At 42.0% G+C, this 25,226-nt stretch overlaps 1 protein-coding gene across 3 annotated transcripts in view; it reads right to left on the bottom strand.

Annotated features, from left to right (window-relative positions):
• The window catches only part of LMNTD1 (lamin tail domain containing 1), a 213,981-nt gene that overhangs the window by 35,712 nt on the left and 153,043 nt on the right, over positions 1-25,226 (bottom strand). For all 3 annotated transcript variants that reach the window (XM_083821804.1, XM_083821805.1, XM_083821806.1), the window contains 6 exons: positions 23,114-23,226; positions 19,279-19,484; positions 14,463-14,673; positions 8,505-8,691; positions 4,023-4,240; positions 2,703-2,875 (listed from right to left, as the gene is read on the bottom strand). In XM_083821804.1, coding sequence (XP_083677930.1) covers positions 2,703-2,875; positions 4,023-4,240; positions 8,505-8,691; positions 14,463-14,673; positions 19,279-19,484; positions 23,114-23,226 — 1,108 coding nt within the window. The remainder of the gene's footprint in view (positions 1-2,702; positions 2,876-4,022; positions 4,241-8,504; positions 8,692-14,462; positions 14,674-19,278; positions 19,485-23,113; positions 23,227-25,226) is intronic.

The following is a 25,226-nucleotide window of genomic DNA, read 5'->3' as shown; positions in this document are numbered from 1 at the left end:
ATTCCATCATATATTTGAAAATCATCATTCTGCCACCATCATTAATAATGTCTAAGTACACATATAAATCTGCCTAAAGATCTTGTAACTTTTGCTTTGTAATAAAATAAGGATGATGCCTACATCTCTCTCTATATTCATTTATGGAAAAATCCTGCAGTAATATGTACTACACATGAATATTTATCAGAGGAAAATAATGGTTGTACTCATATTTAATTTTTAATCTGATATCTTGGATATTATTAACTTTCCTGTCAGTATTAAGAGGAATAATTTCATAATTCAGTAGTGAAAAGAACTGCAAATGAACCATAAGTAAATAGAACTGAATTATCTTTTGCAAAGATCTGAGAAACAGAGACTAAGGGTATGCAAGTTGCATGAGATTACCTACAGAAAATCAGACACATTTAATGCATGGCAGACCACCATGCCTTGAGTTCTGCCTCCAGAGTTCCCACACTCCGGAGACAGATCAGTGGGCAGGCCCTGTCTCTATGCCTGCAGCCTGCGGACATGATTGCATTATAGTCTCAAGAGGTGTTTTGCTTTGGTTTCACGTTGCTTGCTTTACTGAGAATAGTTTTAGCCTTAATGGTTGCAAGGAAAAAAAAATCTTGAAAACTGAAACCAAATGTAGCCTGTGGCAAGAGCGTTGGCCTCCATCTGCAGGGATGTGACAAGAGACAGGAATGCAGCAAAGAAGACTGTGTGCAGTTCACCCCAGCTGTGTCAGCAAATTCCCTTTGGCTCCCAGGAGAAGCACTGAGGGACATCCTGTGTGTGCATGTTGTGCTCTGGGTCCGAAGAGGACTGTTCCCTTGCAGTGGAGTTGCCACTCTCCCTGCCCATGGCACTCAGGTTTGCATCATGGAGCAGTACTGAGTGCATGAGCTGGATTCCTCTTGAATGAAACCAAGCCACAAGATGTTCTCCAGAGCAGCTGCACCTCAATTACTCTGGCTACAAATGGGTGTTCAGATGGAAACTACTTTGAGCAGTCCAGTGGTGAGCATGAGTGGGTGTCACAGCAGCCTGGGAAGTTCCATACCCAAAAAGGACCTGCACTGTGCAGATGTAGGTGCCCCCTCATGGTCTGTTGGACCAGCCTAGAGTTGGGACAAACTAAACCATCCTTAAAATATGTATAGGGTGAAGGCCAGATTGAAGGCCAGATCCTCAACACCAAGGGTTTTGCTCTACAGACTGTCTCCTCTTTGTCCACAGCATTTGTGTATTGGAACACAACCTCTGATGCCACCAGGAGCCCCAGCTGACAAGTGCCAACTTCTTCCCAGCTTTTCCCTGTCTGGGAAACAAGCAGAGGAGATATGGGAGACCCAGCTCTGCAGAAGATCAGAACAACACAGAAAGAGCCAAATCAAGTTTTAAGAAACGGGAAAAATCTTTCAAACAGATGATGCTACCATTACGACAGAGCAGGAAACAAACCATGAACTCACTCCATCAGGTCTTAATCTGCCTTGCCTGGATTTGGCATTTGAGAAGGATGTTCCTGCATGGTTATTATTCAGGTAAAGCTAAGCATAAACACTTTCCTAGCTCAAGCTGAAAGGCTGGCACTCCTAGAAATGGGCAAAAATTCCTGACAACTACATGGTCTCCTATCCACACCAGTCACAGACTGACCTTGTTAGTACATTCAAAGAATTTGACTGGCCTAGTTCTAAACGCTCACTAAATAAAGAAGTGTCACAAAGCTGTCCTCAGGAGCTGGATACCCAGTTCCTTTAAAATTAATGGGAACTGAGCACTTGAAATTTGTCAGTGGTTTAAAATGCTAAATGGAGCAATGAGCACAACTGGAAAACTACACTACAGATCATTAAATCTCCGTTTTACATACCTATGCAACTTAAGCCTCCCTGCTTTTCACTTGTTGATATTCCCTCCAGCTCTATTTCTTGGATCGAAGAGTTTTCTCTCTTGCAGAGGAGCTTGGGGCCCCTCTGCATGACGATCACCTTGCTTGTCAAACACACATCTAGGTCTTTTTAATCTTCATGAATCAATCTCCTCAGACACTCACTTTGTCATCCTCCCCTGAACTATTTCCAGTATGTCAACAGCTTTCTGGATTTGAAGCACCCAAATTAAACACTAGCTTTCTCACCACTGCCTAATTAGCAATTCACTGCCAATGTAAGGGTCTCTTTCTTTTGTTGATTCCTAATATTTTGTCTCACTTTATAAAAACATTAGTATTAGTAGCAATAGCCTCCCTCCATTTTCCCAACATATGCAGCTCTACAGAGCAGTGGTCTTCCAGGGGGCGTGCAAGACAATCCATTGGGGTATGGAAAGAAAATGTTTTTGTACTATTAATAAATAAAAGAAAAATTTAAAATACTTAAAATATAGCATTTTGTTCATCTTTATCTCATCCTTTTTTAATTTCTATTTTTGTGTAGTTTTTATAATATACATATTATTACAGTAGTAAATGCATATAATTTATAAATAAATAAAAATGCATATACTGGGGATGTGTGCTCAAAGTTTTTTTACAGGTAGGGGTGCTCAGTCAAAACAGTTTGGAGAGCACTGCTATAGAGCATGGAGGTACATCCAGGTAGTAAGATATATGCATTTCAAGTACTCAACAGTTCGTGTCAGAAACTCCACTGCATCACCACTGTGCCTGCTGCAGCCCATACTGTGTTGGCTCCTGAACTCACCTGGCACGGGGTCAGGCCTTGACGACTGACACCGAGACTGCCTGCACAAGCTGCTGCCGTCATTCCCCAGGGTTAGTGGTCTAACCAGAGAAAAGTGAGGGTGGGTGGGAGAGTCTGGACTTTGGCACCAGGCACTCTGATTAGGAAACAGGCATGCAAAGGTCTTTTTTTCCCTGTAAAGAGAAATTCAATTAACTTTACCGCGTATATTTCACACATTTGTCACATGCAAGTATGTGTACAGAATATTAAAAATTCATCCATATTGTATTTATTACTGCATTATTTATTGTATTGAATTATCATATTTATGATTGCATTTTGCATAGATTTACTGTGTTTACTGCACATATACATTAAATTTATGCTATCTGTTTAACAAACAGCACACATTTACCACATTCTGCATTTAGTTGTAGGTGGAAGAAACATTAAATTTATGCTATCTGTTTAACAAACAGCACACATTTACCACATTCTGCATTTAGTTGTAGGTGGAAGAACTGCAACTTCTATATTGTTTGACATATCACATTATAATTTACCATTTGCCATTGCTTATAATTCTGCCAGACTTGAACTCCTTGCACTGAATTTTTACATAATTTCTCCCTGCCTCTGAGTTAGTCTCTTTGGAGAGATTGAGCAAAAGTGATTTAGCTATTTTTAAGAACAAAGCTTGTAAAGAACAGCCAGTCCAATTGACGTTGAAAACTGTTCAACGCTCTGAACATCTCCAGCTAGAATCTAAAGAAATTTAGAGAAAAGCCATTACTTCAACATGAGAAGAGGCACCCACTTTTTTTTTTTTTTTTTTTTTTTTGTGTAAAATATAAATATATCCAGATTGGCTAATCCTTTATTTTTAAAATATAAAATTTTGCACATGCACATGCACTCCTTTGCACATGCTTTTCTGTTGTGAACCTGGCTCTAAAGTCCATGGAACAAACATTCTGGAGGGGACTTAGAAAAAAAAAATAAAATCCAAAACTGTGTTCCTTATTTAAAATAGCCAATGACTCTGCTCAGGGGTGCATGACTGAGACTTGAATGCTCAACCTGAATTGTTAAAAATTTAAGAAGAATTTTACTTGAATTTTACTTTTCACTTAGTCTTGACTGACAATGAACGCACTCCTATCAGGAATTTGGGGCTGCCTGGATACCTGTTTGAAGGGGTTAAGGTTAATCCTTATTTTCAAAATTCCAGACCTTCTAAAAATTGCTTTACAAGATGCTCACTTAAAAGCATCCACTTACAAAGCTAGTCTGGCACAATACTGTAATTGCAAAGTACACTCAATGAATGTCAGATACCTTTTAATGAAGCTTTGTCCTTTTTTTCTTGTTTGTTCTGAGTCAGCCCTCTTCCACTCTTTATCAGTTACTGTAAATTCCTGTTTCTCCTCCCATTCTTCTTTTTGCTTTGCTGTTGAGAAAGTTGGTACAACAACATTCTCAAAGTCTCCACTTTCCTCTTTTGTCAGCCATCCTTGCTTTCCGTTCCAGTAGAGAGGAGTGTACCAAGACACAGCCTGAAAAAAACATATCACTGCTTATTTGTATTCTGCATCTTTTCATCAAGATAATTGTTTATTGTAGACAAACCAGGAAGGGGTAGGCGCTCCAATGTATTTCTGAATCATATTTCATTTGGAAGATAAATAGTAATGACAAGCATCAAATTCCAGATTTTTTTTCTTTGGTCTTTGAAATCAATTTCCAGTCTTTAAATATACTTAGGGTAGAATCATCATGTAAGAGGCTTGAAATTCCACTGCTCCAATTAAGTGAGCCAGACGAAGAAGGCAAAAGGGGACATGACAACTTGGCAAGTTTGTCAAAGGCTGTTAAGAAAGAAATAACAATCTCTTCTCCATGGCCACAGTGGATAGGACACTAAGGAATGGACTAAAAACAAGACCGAAGATGTTCAGTTTGGGCTCTAGGAAAGGTTTTCTAACCATATGGAGAGCAAGGCATTAAAGCAGATTGTTGGGGGACGCAGTGGAGTATCTATTACTGAATGTCTTCCAGAACTACCTCAGAAAACCCCAGCTAGGAACAATCCTGGCAGAGGTGATCACGTTTCCCTTTCACCCTCTGATTTCCTGGCTGTATGGACAATGTAATAGCAAGTATGGACAAACTGAGCTTAAAGAGAAGTAAATATGAAAATGTGATACTAGAAGTCAACATACACTTACTAGTTTGTAAGGTGTAAATTATGCTGCCTTGGGGAAGCTGTACAACTTACACTGCTTATGAAAATCACAGGTCTTTTCCTTCTGGTCACCTCTTCAAGTTTCTATAGATAAAAATGACCAAAATCATAGTTGCCACTGGACAACTATCAGGTAAAAAATGGTCTTGGGCTCTTTCTCATTCCCAAGTAAACAGAAGTTTGGCTAAAAAAATTCAACCTAGTTGACATGCCAGTGACATGGGCAGCCATTGGGTGAATAGCCCTTGGCACAGCTGGATCTTTCATGGCTGAAGTACAGTGGCAGAGGATAGGCCGGCAAATTGCATATTTGTAGCTTTGGCTTTAACTGTTGTGAGGATTTTAGCCCTTCATTCAACAAGTGTGTCATCAATCTACTGCTTTCTTCAGTCCTTCAGATCCTATTAATTATCATCCATACTGAAGAGAAGTTAACAGAAATCACAGCTTTTTTATACTTGGATTGCTTGGACTTAGTTCTACAAGGAGTTAAACAAAATCACCCTAAACTTCTGAAGGAAGTCCAGCAAGAGAGCTTTCTGGGTATGGGAACACGGTGGCTTTGCTCAGGGCACTCTCTTGACCATTGGGGTCACAGAGAAAGGTAGCACAGTTGAGGCTTGTCCCAAATGTCTCCAGGCCCTTCCAAAGAAAATCTGAGGGAGGTCTGTGAAGCACTTTAGCATCTGCTGCCCAAACCTGCAAAGATCAAACAGTCAGCACTTTAAAGTCAAAATGGCTCCTGGATATTTATATAATGCTGGGACTCAGTAAAAACATCAGGTTTTCCTTTTCCTTTTTGATTTCTGTAATGCTGGTCACCATTTGATCTGTGAAATCAAAGCTGAAAGAACTGTATTTCAAGACTTGCAGCTTAGTTATAGTGATTATTTTCAAGCACCTCTCCTGTGGATTAACAGAGATTAACAAAATCACAGTTTTCAAGGTATGATAGTAAATCCAGGACTTTTTGGTCTGGCTTGCTGAGAGTAAGATTAAAAATAGGCAGTTTCTTTTATTTGCTAAATTACCAGGGGCATTTGAAGAAATCTGTGATACCAGCTTTAAAATTCTAGTCTCCGCTTGATTCTGGATTCCCTCTGTTCAGGGAGAAGCAGTCTCAGCTGGGGACTAGAAGTTTTTTGTACTTTTATCCTCATACAAAAGGTTTAACAATGCTGTGCTTTATAAATTGAACACAATTATCTGTGACCTTTATCACAAGCACAGCAGCAAAAGGACCTGTTACGAAAGCATTTCTCTTATATAAGACAACCACAACATGCTTTTGCAAGTGTTATTCCTAAATGATTTGGCATTTGCCATCTGTGAGAAAATGGCTCCAATCTCTTCCTGGGAGCCAAAACAATTCTCGTTCAATTTTAAAGGAAAAATACCTTGGGGAAAAAAAAAAAAAAGCTCTCTTCCAAAAGTGCTCATCATACGGCACTCTGTCAAAGTATATTTGTGGCTTTTTCAGACATACACCAGAAGACAGCAGTGACTGTGGCTCTTCTGAGCTCCTGCCAGCTTGCATTTCCAGCTTTCTTGTAGGAGAGCTCATGCAGGGCTGCCCTGAACTTGGTGATGAACGTGGACTTCTTGTATTCTGTGAGGCCTCAATTTTCACGTCAAAAAAGAAAATAAGCACTGGTGGTAAAAGAGGCTTCGGGCTATACTCCAACCATCTACTCTGGCATCTAACTTGAACATTTCGCCTTGGTTCATCTGTTGCTCTCACAGAGAGCTGGGGCCTGGAAGTCCTGCATAGCTGGCTCTCTGGCACAGATGCTATTGTAAATGAATTTTAGATGCAAGAGTTGGCAACTTGAATAGAACCTTTGAAATTAATAAACCAGCAGAAAACTTCTGCTTCCATTTGCTGAAACAGCAGCTGTGGTGAACCTTCTACCTCAGGCAGTTGTCCACCCAAAAGCCATTTAGCGATAAAGGGAATAGTAACCATGTAAATGACCTTAGTACTGATCACAGCATTTCAGAAAGGACCACTTCTTTTTTGATGGTTGGTGCTTCAGAACCAGTTAACTGAAATTTCTGGAGAGCTCTTCAAAGCGTCTTGCAGCCAGACAGGCAGCCAGTTCTGGAAAGGCTGTGTCTGCTCTGAGTGTGGGTACAGTACTTGGTATTTTCATCCCAGAGGTTACAGGAGGCTGGCTGCAGATACTGGCAGATACTCCTTAGCTACAGCTACAACTGAGTTTTGGTCAGTTCCAAAACCAGCTTTGGTTTAATTCACGTCCGACCCTTTTTCATTACCATGGATCACAGAATTATAGAATTATAAAATCATCTGAATATTTAACTGATTTTTTTTTAACATATAGTTCTGGCTTGACATCAAAGGAAAGCACATCATTAGCTTCCTTTTAAAGACCATCTGGTTCCAACCCCCCTGCCATGGGCAGGGACACCTCCCACCAGACCAGGTTGCCCAAAGCCCCATCCAGCCTGGCCTTGAACACCTCCAGGGATGGGGCGTCCACAGCTTCTCTGGGCAGCTTGCTCCAGTGCCCCACCACCCTCACTGTGAAATACTTCTTCCTTGTATCTAATCTAAATCTACCCTCTTTTAGTTTAAAACCATTATCCCTACCACTAAAGACCCTAGTAAAAAGCCTCTCCCCATCTGTCTTATAAGCCCCCTTTAAGTATTGAAAGGCTGCAATAAAGTCTCAACGGAGCCTTCTCTTCTCCCGGTTGAACAACCCCAACCATTTGACTGTTGGCATTGTAGGTTCTACCTACCTCTCTATCTCTTATTCAAGTTGGCAAAAAGCTACATCTAACTCTCTGGAGGAGAAGTCATTTTTGAAAAGCAGCAGCCCATGCACTGAGTTTTTAACATATAGCTCTGGCATGACATCAAAGGAAAGCACATCATTTTATAGAGTGGGAAGTTAAGGCACGGAGTGTCATTGTTTTGCCTAAAGTCACACAAGGCAAAGCCAGGAACAATATCTCATTGCTGCTTTATGGCTTTCTCTGCTGGAAAACAGCTGTCCTCAGATAGTGGGCACAGACTAAAAAGTAATATCACTTTTTAAAAAGTTCTCAGTTGAAATCCTACTACAGCAACATCTCAGAGTATGCACAAAACCATAGTAATGGCATGTGGGATGCATGGCATCAGTAGCAATGTGTAAGACTCATTTTCTTTCCAGTTCTATTAATTGTAGTTTTCCAATTCAACCCTTCGGTTCATCCTCTCAGCAAACACTGACGCAACTGACAATAATCTGACAGTATGGGGAGATATATGGGAGTAATGGTTGGAAACAGGAACATATCAAACAAGAACTTTTCAGGATAACTTTCCGTTGCTGGGCAATACAAAATGATGGATACGTCATGAAAACGCCAGGCTTGTATTGGTGGTGGACACTATTTGCTCCTTCTGAATTCATCATTATTTATGAGTGTTAGCCCTTCTGAAAATACAAATTTTGTATTTGATTGATTTGATTAAAAGTTTGATTCTGTACTGCTAGGCTAAGAGTGAACCCTAGTCTGCTAGGCAGAGACTGAAGAAAGACACTCAGGTTCCCCCCACTCACCGTGACAGTGGAGTTGGCTCCCATCCTGGTCTCAGGGGGAAAGCAAAATTCAGCCACTGGCTGACCTTGGATGTCCTGCTTCAAGACATAATTCCCAATGTTTTCCTCTTTTTCAGGGGCACAGTTCAGGATCTTTATAAAATGACCATCTGGATCAACTTCAGCAATTTTCACATTTCCCACAGCACTGAAAGAACAGAAATAGATCTGAAAGTGTAAAAGCATTGCTTAGTTGAAAAAATACGTATGTTTCCAACAACTAGGCTAGATGTCAGTAATTAATGGTAAATAAACATACCACAGGCAGAATACTTACAGTACTGCCATCTTATCTTTTATGCCATGCTTTTCAACTGATTAAAAAAAAAATGAACTGAAATTAGTATATTCTATTTATCTTTCACTCTTAGGTAGCATCTGTTACCATCAGAAACTAAAAGATTCTTTGTGGGGCAAAAAAGCCATCAGTGTACCATTTGCTTTTTTTTTTTTTTTTTTTTTTTTTCCTAAATCTATATAGACTACAAGCTCTAAGGCTGTCTTGTGTATTTAGCCTATTATGATTACTGGGAGTTGTGTAGCTGACTCCCTTTGTAAGTTTAGAAAATTCCTCCTGTTCATCAGTATACCTTTCTCCTCCTGCCTCTCATTGTTTTTACGTTCCTGGAGAAAGACAGACCTCCATTATTAACTCGTTATTGTAAACTCAGGGAGGCTCCGTGCTACAAGACTGAGATTCCGTCCACCTGTTGTTTCAGAATTGCAGCAAAGCGGGGTCTGTTTTGCATCTGCAGTAAGACCAGGGACTTCTTGCATGAGCAGGGGAACACTCAAATCTCCCTTAAGCACTGGAAAACATATTTATTACTTGACTGTTCCTTTTAGTAGTGCACATGTCAAGAAAGTGCATTTAAACACTCAGTCCCAGTCTGTAATACTCACCATAGGTCTCATTAGACAGGTTGTGAGCGAAGTCTAAGAATCGTTCAGCTTTTCATGCAGCATCCACTGCAATTAATTTGATTACTTAGCATTGGTGCAGTGTCTTTTCTTTGTCTTTTGTGTGTGTAATGCTTTTTCCCTTGCAGTATTTGTCTTCTTCCAGTAAGTTTAAGTCACAGATGTCTGTGTGTAGAGTAAAGGTTGATACAACACCCCAGACAGTTTATGTGCTTGCTTAACATAGCAAAATCCTCACTGACAGTGTGACAAATTCTGCCCACCCACCCCAAATAATTCAGCTGTGCACTGCAGCATTGAGTCTCACTTGTTCATGACAGCCAGGCTGCCTCCAGGCTGCTGCTGGCATTGATAGATTTGAGAGTGGAGTCTGACGGGGAGCTGCCCCCTCTACGGCTAGAGAGGACACACGTGAGCAAAACACTTCGCTGCCTCTTCTCTCCCTTCCTGCAAACTTTGGGAACTCCAGTGCGTCCCTCTTCCCGCTCAGTCCTGGACTATTAGTGCTTCATGTCAGCAAGGAGAGACTTGGAGGCAGCTTCCCAGAGACACAGAGCCTCAGAGGGGTTTTGGCAGCAAAACCAGGCGGAAAAACTGCTCACATTCAGACCCCACCCCCCCCATTATTTTATTCGGAGACTTTTTGGCAGTCTCTGCAAGCCATCGTGTCAGTGCAACTGAAGGGATGGCCAGCTGTGCTCAAGAACATTGCTAACTGCTGGTGCAGAGACCGATCCTTCATGATCTGGTTGTAAGTCATCATTTACACATGCACAAAGCAGATGTAAAATGCTGTGACTTAAATCCACAGTCGATCTCTACATCATTATAGTCCTAGAACTCCAGCAGTGCCTCAGGACAATACCTATGATGGGCACAGGATAGGAAGGCACCTTTGGAATTTTTTTCTCCAAACCCATTTCATTTTTGCACTCTCTCTGTGTGTACCTGTGGCTTTTAGTCCCATGCAAAAGCCCTATATGTAACAAGAAGGAGAGAGACAGTGGGGAAACTGAGATGTCAAGGACTTCTCTAAGGACTTGTACAGCCAGCTATTCCCTGAATGGCAACAGACTTTTGTTAGTTTTACTGAAGGAATAACAACTCTAAGGAGATGTTCACTGAAGACTTTAAAGCTTTTTTTTAAGCAAGCTAGTTTACCTTTCAAAATACTGGACCAACTCCTTGGGGACTGGAGCTAAAATGCTTAAGTGCATGGAGGAGAGGTCAGCGTGCAGTGATGCTGTACTTACCTCTGCAGTGTGCTAATATGGTCTGTTGGAAAAGAATCCAAAATTTTCTATAATATACACAATGCTGCACATTGCGAAGGGGAGAAAAAATGTCAGTGCTCTTGGTAGCACAGTGTGCATCAGCCATACACCTGTGACCTGCCATTAGGATGCCAGTTGAACTGGTCCTCTCTTATGTGGTAGAGGTAGCAACAGGACATTTTAAGCCCTGAAATATGCCAAGAATTAAAGTCTTTCTAAGTTCCTAAGTCTTCAAGAAAGTTACAGATTGATGCACTTAGTATGTTGGGAAAAGCTTATCTCCAGAAGTGCAAATCTGTTTGTTTGTATGCCAATAGATTTTATACTAGAAGGATATGACTGAAAAAGTCCTGGCAGAAGGCTCAGATCTTTCTTTGCTGAAGGCTGGGAAACGTTGCATACATACTAGCTGTAGGCCTGGAATGCCAGGGCTCAGCTGAGATCCAGAATGCTTTACAGGCCAGGGTGTTCACTGAGCTCATCCTCAGTACGTAGCACATTCACTTAGTGCAACATGTTGATAATTTTCAATACCCATGCACAAAATTTCAAGTATCAGCATCCACTTCTATTATTTTCTGCAAAATGGTCACCGCCAAAATATACCGTCTTTCACACTGCTCAGGTACGAAAGTCAGGGAGAGGTTAGGGCAACACTGAACAACACACTGTGGCTGTCTCCAAGCATCAGTGCCAAGACGTGTGAGAATACTGTCACTCTCCTTGCACACTACTGATAGCTGAAAATCCTGATGCAGCAAATCCTGATGCAGCTGAAAATCCTGGTTTCTCAGCAACCCTACATTTCTCAGTAAGATATTAGTTAACAATCTAATTAAACATACAATCTTCAAGGTGATTTCATCATTTTCAAATAATCTGAAAAGCAAATTAATATAAATTAAACTTGATGGTAAACAATAACACCAAAATATCCTTGTTGGCCCAATCCATAAATTTCTACTGAGTTTGTGTATGCTCATACTGTGGCTTCACTACAAATCAGATCTAGACATACTATTCATCAACTCTTTATAGACGTATTACTAAATTGTGTTCACACTGTGTTCATGCTAACACAAAGGATGTTGCATAATGCAATACCAAATTAAAAGACTGTGTATTGCATGTTACCATGTAATTGTATTTATTGAATATGTTTTCCAAGAAAAGGTATACTCTAAATACAAAGTGAGCAGAGTAAAAAAAGTGTTAGTGTGCTGGCATGAAGGAATAATGAATCAAATGAGAATTAAAAGAATTGCTTAATTTGTGCATTTAACAAGTTTAACCACACGCAAAGCAAACTGTGGTTGCTTTTTTATCTTAAACAATTAGCAGAGCTAATGACTTCTCTTGCTTTCTGTATGAGACAAGATGTGATTCAATCCCCACTGGAAAACAGTTCATGCAATACAAAGAAATGCATAAAGGGGAAGGCAATCTCTTTTATCTTTCAATATTTATTTAGAGTTATTCTCCCCAAGCACAGCCAAATAGTATGGTATAACTTGTTATTTGGAAACAGCTTTAGAGCTCTGATCACAACTGTGGCTTTTTTTCTGTCTTTCAAAGGTATCTTTTCATGGCTCTCCCTGTAATGTCTTAAGAGTTACACAGATCTCTTTATGGAAACATTTGCATGGAGCGGGTTTACAAAGACTAAGTCCATGAGAAAAATGAATACAAAGTCCACAGAATTTCAAAATGGGTGAGAGCAGGGAGAGCAGCAGGCATCAAAGAGCTGGGACTCAGGAAAGCGTTTGATAAAGTGCCTCTCAAATATTATCTCCCACTGGCTTAGATATAAATACTGTCACAGGAGCCATCTGAAAGACTGTAAACAAGGAATAATAACAGACAAGCGGGTTGTGTCTCATATGTTCCCTATAGGGATGACAGGTAGTTCTCATTTCATGGAGCATCTCCACTTGTGATGTGGAAGGGGGAATAAAACAGCTGGTTAATAAAAGATGTAGATAACATTAAGGTGAGAGGAGAGGGTAGGGGAACACAAATGAGGACAAGAGAAATAATACAAAGAGCCCTGGAGGGCTTAGAAGTATGGTCAGGAAATAAGTGAGATGCAGCTCTTGGAAAATGGTGAACTAATTCATCAGAGAGGAAATAACATTCACCAGGAGAGAGACGTATGGAGAGCAATAATGCTGAAAGCTAGGAGGAAGCCAATGATGCATTTGTAATCTGACAGAAGAAAAAAGGCTGTTACAATTTTATGGCACTGTCCATGCAGAGTAGGGAGCACAAAGTGGAAGATTCCTTTTGTGCAGCTGTGGAGAAGGCAGAAGGCAAAGTAGAAATACTGGTCCTTATGTTCACATGCACCAGTGCAGCTTCATTGACTACAAGAAAATTCCTCCTAATTGCTCCTATCTTGTGTCGGGAGTAAATGCAGGTAGACAGAGTTCTCCCACTTCCAAGACAGGCAACACAAAGTTCATCCACCCCTCGTGTCTTGGCCTGAGGCACCACATATGCAAACTCACCGATGATGCTTTGGCTTGTTTTTGAGCATTACTGTGCTAGAAACTTTAGATTTAGGCTGGAATAAGACCAAAATAATATGCATTTGGTTCATTTTAGAACTTCTCATGACCAAAAAAATGCTGTTAATTAAGAAGGAATCATAGAACAGTATAATGGTGAGGGATACTGGGGGTAACTTCAGGAAAGAATAAAAGAGCTAAAATGCTTGTATTCAACAGATAATCATGGGGTCATGTGATAACAGAATGGGTATGGCATATGGGTGGAAAATAGCAAAAAGGCAAAGGTTTTATGTGGCTGAACTATCACCAATGAAATAACATTAGAAAAGGAGAAATGATGTTGAGTATTGTGAAAGCAAACTTAGCAATAAGCAAGTGCAGGCCTATCCACTGAACAACGTGTCAGGAAACAGTCTGTAGGAGACAGTGTCTACATAGGAGTTAGCCTTAAAACTGGAGTTGTTAGTTGTTGCCACTTCTCTGAGGGAGACAGATCTAAGATAATTGAAACCAGCTTTGCCACTTCTCTGAGGGAGACAATCTAAGATAATTGAAACCAGCTGAGGATCTGTTTTGATAGGTCTTTCCCAACCCGTAGTATACATGAAGCCAAGTTAAAGATGGCAAATGCCTTTTTGGGATCACTATCTTCTCCAGGAGACAATACTTTATTTTTTAGTGGGTTTTCTAGGTTGATGTAAACTACATACAGCCCAGTTCATTTCTCTGGCTGCCTGTCACTGCCTCATATAACTTCATGCAGGTGAGACCCTCTAAAAACCCCTGCAATATCGGTTCTACTCTTGGATTCAAAACTGGGTGGGATCAGTTGAAGACAAGGCCAAACCACCCATGAGATACAGTATTTCTGCTCCTTTTCTGGGCTGCATTCACAAGGTGTCTTTGCAGCCCTGGGCAGAATAAGTTAGCAAACATTGAAAGGGATATAGTTAATGATGTGTGATTAATCCTTTTCTGAGGATTAAGTCCAATTTGAGGGCAGTTGTGCCTAAAGCAGTAAGTATGATCCTTACAGTTCAAAGCCCCTAAGGTTCTCCAGTACCCTCCTGGATAATAACTCTTGTTAAAGGGTACTCAGCCTCTTGTCAAGGGTTTGCTGGCGTTTCACAGTCATTCTAAATGAGATACTGCACAAAACACCATCTCTTCCCTACAAAAATAAACCAAAGGAAAGGCCTCAGCTGTGCCTGTACCTGGATGCAGAGTTCTGGTAGTAGTCCTCATAAGCAGAACAGGTCCTTCCATGAGTCTTTATGCATCTGAGGTTCTGGGCAATCTTCCCTGAGTCAATAGGCAAAGGGCTGAAATAATCCTGGCGCTGTCGTGACACTGTCAATGGTAGGCTAAGGTTTCTTGGTGGAGCAGGCTCCCAGTCTGGTATTTCAGTACCATCTCTGAGCTGAGCTGATGAGCAAGCAAGAGACAAAGACACTGTGTTATGCAACATTAACAAAAAAAAAAAATTATGAGACTGAATTCTTCTCTTTTTTTGGTAACAAATATGGAACATTTTATTTCCCCTTTGCCTCTAATTGCAAAGTGGTGCTTAGAAAACACTCCTTTCAAATCCTTAAACCTATGGAAGGACATGGACATGCTCGAGCGAGTCCAGAGAAGGGCGACCAAGCTGGTGAGGGGTCTGGAGAACAAGTCTTACGAGGAGCGGCTGAGGGAGCTGGGCTTGTTCAGCCTGGAGAAGAGGAGGCTCAGGGGCGACCTCATCGCTCTCTACAGTTACCTTAAAGGAGGCTGTAAAGAGGTGGGAGTTGGTCTGTTCTCCTACGTGCCTGGTGACAGGACGAGGGGGAATGGGCGAAAGTTGCGACAGGGGAGTTTTAGGTTGGATGTTAGGAAGTACTTCTTTACCGAAAGGGTTATTAAGCATTGGAATGGGCTGCCCAGGGAGGTGGTGGAGTCACCATCCCTGGAGGTCTTTAAAAGACGTTTAGATGTAGAGCTTAGCGATATGGTTTAGTGGAGTACTTAGTGTTAGGTCGGAGGTTGGACTCGATGATCTTGAGGTCTCTTCCAACCTAGAAATCTGTGATACTGTGATACTGTGTGATATGGCTATAAAATAGAGCTCAGCTGGTAAACTGAATATTTTGTTACTGACATGTAGATTTATTACCTCATTGGAATTACCTTGAGTAACAAAAAAAACAATAAATTTTGCCATCAGTGATACAATTGTCATCCTTCAATTTCAGTGCTGCAGGATGGCAAAGCATCAGCTGTGAGCGGATAATGAATATATAGAGGCTCCCTTCCAATTACAAAATGAAAGTGATAACATCCCTTAATCCCCTTTATGTTCCTCTTTTCAAATATAAGTGTCCAAGAGGGACTATGAGGGACTCCCCACCCTGGCAAAGGCAGGGAGAACCAGAGAGGGAGCATGCACAACAAACCTTTACCAAGAGAACTCCTCTCACATCCCACACCAGTGTCTCCCCAACAAACTAAATGCTTTTCAGTGCCTGTTTCTCTGACCGTGCATTTGAGATTTCCTTCAAGGTTTTATCTTACTATATCAGACTCACTCCAGCAGGCAACCTAGCTAACAAAATATGGTGGGGCAGTGATTGTTGGGGGAAGAGCAGTCCCTGAGCTCATCTTAGCTCTGAAATGACTGGGGCACAAACCAAGTTTGCTTGGCCAAGTGTCTGGGTCAGACAGCATCCCTGCAATGCAGATCAGCTTCACCAGCTCACTGCGAGTGTTGTCTCTAACTGCACAGACATCATTACTTTTTTCCATATGAGTTTTTCTCTGTGTTACAAGAACCCAAGGTGTTTGAAATGCTGTAGTCCCTTCTCCCTCTGCATTTCTCCGTAGCATGGCAGTGGCACAGCATCAGACACTCTTCCAGTGCCATTTGTAATCCCTTCCTTTGGGACACCCAGGGGAGCACAGCTCCAGCCCTGGGACAGCGGTGCTGGTTCACCTATCTGTGGCAAATGAGCAGTTAGTGGCAGCCAAGCATAACAGCACTGGAGTAATAACGAGGTGAAATGCTACAACATTAGCAGTCTAAAGAGAAAGCTACAGCTGGCATACAGTTTAACAGAGTGTGACTTTGGTTGAGGATGAACCGAACTAGGAAACATTAAAGTATGGCATTTGGGCATTTAGTGGAAGACAAATAGCACAAGGGGCAATGAGCTCTTGAAGCTGGGAACTAGAAATGCTGGGCTTTGTTGCTTTGGGCTGGAGTCTTTGCTAAATCAAACATTCAGAGCGGTAGCTGAACTGGCAGCCACAAGGGCAGCAGACTGTGTTGAAGCTGCTTTTCACTGATGTGTCAACAAGCCAGTCTGTTTCTGAGATCAGACTGACAGTTGCTTTTGCTGTTGCTAGGATGTGGCACCATTAAAAGGGGGCTTTTGGGGAGCTGGGGGCAGGGCTGACACCAATGAAATTCAGTGGGATCAAATGACTAAGTCGCTTATGCTCTTTTGGAAACTTCTGTATAAACTGTGGTAGCGCTCCATAAACACTCAGCAGCGAAAAATGCTGTAGTGGAAGGCTCCAGGAGAGCCTCTCTTGGGCAAAGTCTGCTCTCCTGTGGCACCCTGAACTTCAGGAAACCCCAGCTCCATCAGTCTTCAAGCTGCCCTAAGCAGCTCACCCTGGGGCACCAGCTCTGTCCTGCAGACTAGTGAAGTCCTGACCTCTTCCTCCTTTTATTTTTTTTTTTTGTGCCATTGTGCTGCGTCATGCCTGCATTGCCGAGCAGGGGATATCCATGTCCCAGAATTTGCAATGGAGTGGTTAGAAAGCTCTCCTAAGAGAGAGGAGACACTGAATTCAAACACACTCTATCCAAATCAGGGTAAGGATTTTAATCCCAGTTTTCCACCGAGGGGGTTGAATTAACTTCCAGGCAATAGTGTGGAGGGAGAAGGAGTCTGTCAGCAAACCCCACTGCCTAACACGCATCACTGCTCACTGACACACAAGAATAGGAAGGAAGGATCTGAACCTGGTGGCTAGCTCATGCTGCAAAGGGAGGAACAACAGAAGCCACCACTTTCCATATACATACCCTGTATTGTTTGTATAAGAGCTTCAGCAAGAGGGACCGAAGGAACGCTAACACATAACATGCTCAAATTTGTTTGAAGTGGATCAGTAAGTTAAGATACAGCTGGGAGGACAGACAAATGCCCACACGCATGCACACATGGATGAAGGTCACTTTAGCCTCTATTCCCTAGAAGACCAGGCTAATAAAACATTTTCACACCTTTTTTTTTTTTTTTTCCCCCATACATCTGCTTATGGCAGGAGACATACACTCCTTTCAGACAGCAGGCAGGACTCAAACTGGGATCTGTCACTGTATGTTAATATTTGGGGTGAAATCCATCATAATTCATCAATACTTTGGAGACAATCAGCATTGCACCTTTTGAAAAGGAATGCCACCTTCTCCCAACCACAGGGCTGACAAGTGCAGCCAGAATGAGCTGCAGCTGCTCCCTCCCAAGCTCTTCATTACAGTGCTTCACCAAAGCTAAGTGTTTTGATTTGGTTCAATAGGCAGGAATGAAACATTTCAACTGAAGAATGTCCAAGCATTTTGTTTAGGTCAAATGAAACATCTCGACCTTTCCGAACATGCTGTTCCCTGAGCAGCTGAATTAATGAAGCCTGGTTTCTAATGACTTTTTCTCTTCATTCCCCTTCCCCATCCCCCTGCCCTGGCATCATGTGGGTTCTCTGATGGCTAATAAATGTGAAGGAGAGGACATCTCAACCTTTTCTTCAGTCTCATGCCTGCCTGTCAATTTTCAGGAAACCCATAAGACCTCAACCTTGAGGAGGATCCCCATGCCAACCTGGGAGGGAGAAATTGGTAGCATATATTCCAAAGTTATTAATGTTAGCAAAATGTGTGCATACACACACATACCAGTAACCAGGTATCACAATAATAAAAAATCCTTTTGGTTTCCCCCAAAATGTTTGTTTCTACGTTTATCACTGAAACAAATGCCAAAATATCAGAATTGCCCACTGACTAGAAATGCTAGTCAAAACTGCATTTCACGAGCTGTGTTACAGCCCCCTTTTTGCAGGATGTTGACCAACTCCCCTACTACTGCTGGCATCATTGTTCTGGTCTATGTCAAAGTAACTAGAGAGCATTTTAAAATCTCTGGGGATAAATATGCTCTGCTTCACCACAGACGTATGTAACAGAGGTTTGTCCCCCTTCTCTCATGAATGTCCCTTGCACAGAGCAGCACTCACACATATTCCCACCCAACTGCACAGTTTCTTCTCTGACTTGCCATGACTTTCTATGAGAATCAAAAAGAGTCTGCGGCCAGATGCAAAGCCAGGGCCTTTGCCCCATTAACAGCACCTTGCTGCAAGACAGCCTGTGTCACTTAGCTCCCCTCTGTCCCACGCGGCAGTGCTGGGGGGAAAATGACATGGAGAGGGACGCAGAGGGCACAGAACCTCTGCTGGCATCAGGGCTGCTCTCAGCCCTGGTTGTGATTTGGAAACAATCAAAATCCCTGTAACAGGGAAGAGCTGGATGCTCACTGTTCAGTAGCTTATTCTGGGCCAATCACTGCTCCAAGAACATGTACACACATCTTTCCACAAACCTCCTCTAAGCATCAACACACTGCTTGGAGTAAGTTACAGTTTTTTCTGCAGAGGAAAGCTAAGCCTACTGCAATATAGGGTGAAAACGTAAGGTTCTTTTTAAATGTGGGGTCCTTATTGTAGCCATAAACATTGTGAAACACAAGCTCAGATAAAACTGGAATACTTTCTACCGCCTGAGTGCCCACCTCCCACTTGCATATTTGGAGATATGATCAGTCCCAGCTAGAGGGTGGGATATGAAGTAGGATGTTGGCTGCTCTCTTCCATAAACTGAAGCATCATCAAAGCCTCCTCTCAAGCTAAAGGGTTATATTTTCATACTGTGTGCATATAATGGACTCTCTTCAAATGTACATGGCAGACAAACCTTCCGATGCTTACCTATGATTCTGCTTTGCAAAGTGTAGGCTAGGCCATAAGATTGTGCTGAACTGGATGACTCTGTGGCCCCTGTGACAGACGCAGAATGAGACAAGTCCACAAAGGACATGTCTGAAGAATACAGTGACACATCTACTGTGGAGCATGGAGTGATTGAGCTTGCAACTGATACTTCAGAAGACAGTTGGAAGGCTGTTGTCTCAGTTCTGTAAGAAAAAATCTTTAGTAATCTTTCAAGTATATATTGACTTCTTTGTCTATTAAATAAATACATAAATGACAGCATGATCTTATATGGGGACAAGTCATATCATTGCCAGAGCGATAACCTCCCAACCTATTCCTCATTTTAAATTAGATACAGTCCTGGCTGAGCAGTACTACATCACAATAGAGCCAACAAAGCTATCTTCAGCTCTGAGCAATAGGCTTATGCTGTCTAATGTGTTTGCATGTTGAGTTGTCTATTTGTCACATCCTGCCACCCGAGCAAATCCCTATCAGTGATGAGATCTTTACATACCTTTAGGCTACCAAAGCTGCAAGGCTGTGGCAGCTTTTGGCTGAAATCTATAACTCTGATTCTCTCCTGTATGTCACCATGGGCAGGAGCAGACAAAGCTGAGCATGTAGTGCCTGCTCCTTGGGCTAGATGAACCTAAGCCAGTTCCCTCCTGGAAGCCACCCTGCCAAGTCAGCACAGCACCATGTCATAACCAATAAATTTGCTTATCATAACCACAGCTCCGAAGGTTTTGGATCAAAGTTGGCTTATGTCCATCCTGCTGGGAGCACAAACAAAAGGATTTGGATTTGTCTGCACTTTTTTTTTTTTCAATGTGCTGCCTGTGTGTGCTGTTCCTTTAGAAGGATGACCAGACTGGTTTCAGAGGCTCCTGATAAGTTGCCAGCACAGTTAGGCCACAGGGCCACACAGTTTGTAAACCTCTTCCATCACAATATTACAGGAATTGCTGAGTTCCCCATATTAAGTTCTTCAGTTGAAATTCTTTGTGCTTCCCTTTAAGTTAAATAATTATGAGGCTCATTATGTAATTCAGAAGATATGGCAGAACTCCTTACTGTGGCACTGAGAGATGCTGCTGCAGTCAGGACAGTGAGAGCAGTTCAGGGAAGGGAGGAGTTGAAGTGTGGTGTTGTCCCTGATCTAGTCTAGGTTTGTGGGACAGGATGTGGGGACTTTTCCAAGAGCCTAAGAAGGGTGTGAACTGCATGTCTTCTGAGGACAGCATGCTGCTCAAGCAAAAGTTACTCTTCTCTGAGGCCTAATTTCATATTTTCAATTGCATGCCTGTAAATGCAGAGGCAGCCTCTGCACACACAGCAACTGACACTCTCAGGGCTTCCCCAGAAGCTTCAACTATGAAACAGGATACCAGGAAAAACATCACAGTTCATATGACATTGACACATGTGGGACTTTTTAAATTAGAAAATTCAAAGCTTAGCAGCATCTGTAGTAAACTTCCAAGGAAAAAAAAAGTGTGTGTGTGTATTCATCCCTGTAAATACTCCCCAAAACACTATTTTTGGTCATGGCAACACAGCTGAGGCTGACCATACACAAGCCGTCTTTGAGGCCACATTGGCAGGAAAAGGGTTTCCTTCCCAAGCATCTGGCTTTTATCTGGGCGGATATGCTTGGTCAGGCCGTTTGTTTTATGAACTCCACCTGCATTTACGTACATATGCCTCTGTCTGTGAGGGCTGGTAGGGCAGAGAGTTTGCTGTACATTGAAGAATTTCAAAACGAACTTAACTACTTCCTTCTTCCAGCTATGGTGGCACAAGTCTAGAGCAACTGCAATAATTTCAGTGAGATGACTCGTAGATTTACACAGGTGTGAGAGCACAGCTGCACACAGATCAAGGCTCTTCTAAGTGCCAGCTCATGGAAAACATGCACAGAGACTGGCAATCCCTGAGTCTAAAAAACTTTCATTTTGCAATGGATGTTATCCACGAGCATTAGACATAAAAATATATCATGAAATCTAAAATACAGGTAAATTTGTTGTGCTCTTTGTCCTGGATAGAACAAGAGGATGATAAAATGTCCACCCCACCCTGCTGTTGCTTGGAGTACAAAGCTCAATGCCTGTACTCTGTGTTGTGATTAAACAGAGAAGTGGACTGCAGTCTCCCTGCATTAGAGGAGACAGCTAATGACAGAAGTTGTACTATAGATGACACATCACAATCAAAACCACTTGAATTTGTTTTGCACACAATACTCTGCAGTTACCAGTCAGAAAAAACAGAGGATAAGCCTGTGTTGATTAAAATGTCAGGGGAGCTCTTAAGTTTATCTGCTAGTCAGTGGTTCCAGCAGACACAAAAGAATAAGCTTTATATACTATATAAATTACATATTTATAATATGTTCTGTTTTATGTTATGTTATGCTATGTATTTTATGAAATTATCAGTGTGCATATACAGATACATACATATATAATATGTTTGTGAAAAAGTGAGTTCTTAGCAAGATTCAGCAGGCCAGGCTTTGCTGCCTGAAATCAGCAAGTTATGTCAGTGTAAAAAATGCCATTTGTGAGAGGGAGATCGAATCAGTGAAGCAAGCTTGATTTGAAAACTTGTTCCTTGCTCCTCTAGCCTTTCTAACCAAAAGAGTACAGACAGGATATGTTTACCAGTCTATGTGCAGCCCCTACATTTTCCTTCAAGTAATCTCTTCCTTTTGGCAATGACTGAAATATGACCTTTAATTTTGTGGAGTTTGGCACCACAGCTGGTTAGCGAACCCCCTCCCCTCCACTCTAGTGTGCAGATCTCAAGCACGTGCAGTTTCAAACTACGGGGAGCAGCAAGAAGAGTGCCACACCAGTGAAACTAATGCGTGCTCCAGTTCTGCTACTGACTGTTAGCTGGAACTGGAGTGCAAACAGTTCTTGTTAAGTGGATACAGAAAGCAAATTGGCGTGGTAATTTCAGTGATTTCTCCCACCACTGCTTTTCCTCCACCTTTTCCAGGCACAGCCCTTCCAGCAGGTGCTTGTGGCCTGTCTTGCTGTGGAAGGAAGCAGTTCTCTTTAACATTAAATGTTCAGGGAACAAAATAAAGTGACGTGGACCAGGGTTAGGAGGCTGGGTATAAACTTCAGCAGTGCCAGCTGAAGGTTCCCGCTCTACAGAGTCTATTTGAGTCAGGAAAAGCTCAGAGATGGGGTGAGCGTGCATTAGCAAGCCTATATAGGCTGGTTTGCCTTGGGTGAGTCTCTGTGCCTCCCAAACAAAGGATTTCTGGTAATTCAGCATGCACAGGACCAGAAGCTGGCTTGGAAGAAAACAAAGAGGCTAAAAAGTGCTGGTTTGGGCCTTTTCTCAAAGCCTGAGAAAAATGGGTATCCACTGCAAGCTCTACCACGTAGGCTCTTGGGTACTTCTGAAATAAGCATGGACAAAAGATTCAGCAGCATGTGAACACCAAGCTGTGCTCTGTGAGGTTAGACATGGTAGTAACAACAGGTCTCTCCAGAAAGGGAGAACTGGTAGGAACTTGGGAGGCAAAAGTGTGTCTTTTGTGGCTTTTCAGTGGCTTTTTGACCAACGTGGCAACGCAATACTCCGTCATCTTCTTTAAAAAGAGCCTTTACAAACTTGATATTCTTTTTCCTGAGGTAGAGGACTAATTAGCTGTGAGGGGTGGTGGCGGAGACCTTTCTTTGCCTACTTTAAAACTCAAAAAATCTGGGCCTGACATCTGCATATTCAAGCAGTTTTAAAACAGATGTGCAGCAAATCAGGAATAAAGGTAAAACAGTCACTGATTTTTTTCAGTTAGCTCTCTCACCTGTTTTCTCCTACAGGCACATTTCTGGGTAACTCAATTTCACTTTCCAGGAAGACATAATCCTCCTGAGCCTCCTTCTGTGCTTTCTTCTTGGCAAGAGGATCTCGTGCTTCCTAAGAAAGCAATCACAGGAAATCAGGGGGAAAGGAAAGGGGGAAAGGATTTGAAGCTTGTGATTGTGTCACATCATTTCATGTCACATCATGAAGTCTTAACACAGACTTCAGATCTGAAAAAATGAAAAGTTCATTCATATTTTGATCACTGATCAAATGTTTTTCAAGTTTGGCTACATATAGCACTGAATTTATGAGTGAGATGGGAAGGTGGCTCTATGAACTGTAGTCTTTCAGAAGCGGTCCTCCATTCATTAAATCTTAAAAGTCAGCCATTTGCCGTTAGTTTCTCAGGTAAGCATGTACCTTTATATGTCATTTAAGTAATGGTGAGATCATTTATAATCAATAGTCACTATAGTTAATCACAGTGCAGGAAAGATAAACAGAGCTAATGTTTCAGTGCATCACTTGATGTAGAGGGAGTGGAAGTTCTCTTGTACCTACATACAGAAAGGAAGTTCCGAAAATAATAACGTGTACTTTAAGGACAACACAGTAAAATCCCAAATTTGACCAAACCAAACTAACCTCACAGCTCTCAGCCAGGAAAAAGCTGAGAGAAGCAGTGTCTCCTCATACTCAAGAGTTACACCACTCTGTCAGGAGATGCTCATCACAGGACAGCATGAGTCAGGTAAACTATGTCATACACACAACGTAATAATTTGCTAATTGACCATCTTGACCTTCTTTAGTTTCTGTATAAAGGTAATATTCTTGTACTCTGCAAGTGAATCGAGCTACTTCTTAGCTCAAGTAGGACAGGTCACTGCCCCAGTGCTGAGCATCACATTTCCAGTGTCACTATTTTTCTTTTACCAAGAGAAACACCTTCAGAATTTTATCACAGTAACATCCCAAATAATTTGTGAAATCAGTAACATAAACTATGGTTTCAAAGATTAAAAGACTCCATATTAATTATGTACACACAGTACATGGCGGTTTAAACATATCTGGAAAACAAATCTTAAATCAGACTTGTTTGTAACAGCCCCTGGAGATCTCATCCTCCTCCACAATAAATGAGTAGGTCTGCTGACATCTATGTGGTCTGATCACTGCCCAGTCAGCGTATAGGAGAAGTGAACTTGTGACTGCTACACTGCACTAAACTTGGTAGCATGAGCTTTACAATGTAAATATTTTGAAAAGAGAACAACCAACTCAATGCTAAAATAATATAACTTTGGTCATGGTCAAGAAGCTAACAAAGGAAATTTTGCAACATAAAACCCAACAGTGCCACAATACGCTTATAAACAGAACTAGTTATTCTTCCTAAAAGACACATCCCAAATGCCAAACACATCGTTCTTAACATATAAACAGGGTCAAGAAATAAACTTAGGAGTCACGATTTCCACTTCAAGGAAAGACAATTTATCTAGCTAAAGTAAAGAAAGCTTTGCCTTTACTCTGATTGGAGTGATGCCATTTATGACCTCATTTAAAAATAAATCTAGACTATTGTTCATACATTTCTGAATCACAGAGACAAACCAAGCGAAGCTAACTGAGGTAGCCTTTAGGAGAGCCAAACCTGAGCACGTCTACAGTTTTTCCTTCCCCAGAGCTTTTCCTGACGTTCCTTCCGCAAAATAATGACAGCATGTCTGCAAAGGCCCGCCTGAGCTGCCGCTGCCTCCACTGCCGGCCAAGCTCCTCTCCCTGCTGGCAGAGCGGCTTGGGGCCAGGGCTGACTGGCTGCTCACATTCAGACGAGCAAGTCCTGCTGATGGCCAGCTCTGCTGTGGGGCCCTGGAGGTGCTTTCAGCCCGCCTGCCCCACTGCCTGCCAGCCTTCTGCTTGCGCTGCTTACTTGCTTGTTTTACTGCTGATATACATTTCTATTTTGATATACACTTCTATTTGGGGTTAAAAGTGCCGTAGGGAGGAAGTGTAGGAATTCATTTAAAAGAGCGTGCGCTGCCCCATCCATGTGGCTGCTGTGCATTTTGGGAAAGTAATGGCAGAGCTGGAAATCTGGGTGC

The sequence above is a fragment of the Anser anser genome (genome assembly GCF_964211835.1).
Source record: "Anser anser genome assembly, chromosome: 1".
NCBI classification, from domain to species: domain Eukaryota; kingdom Metazoa; phylum Chordata; class Aves; order Anseriformes; family Anatidae; genus Anser; species Anser anser.
This window is presented reverse-complemented; position numbering and strand designations above follow the sequence as displayed.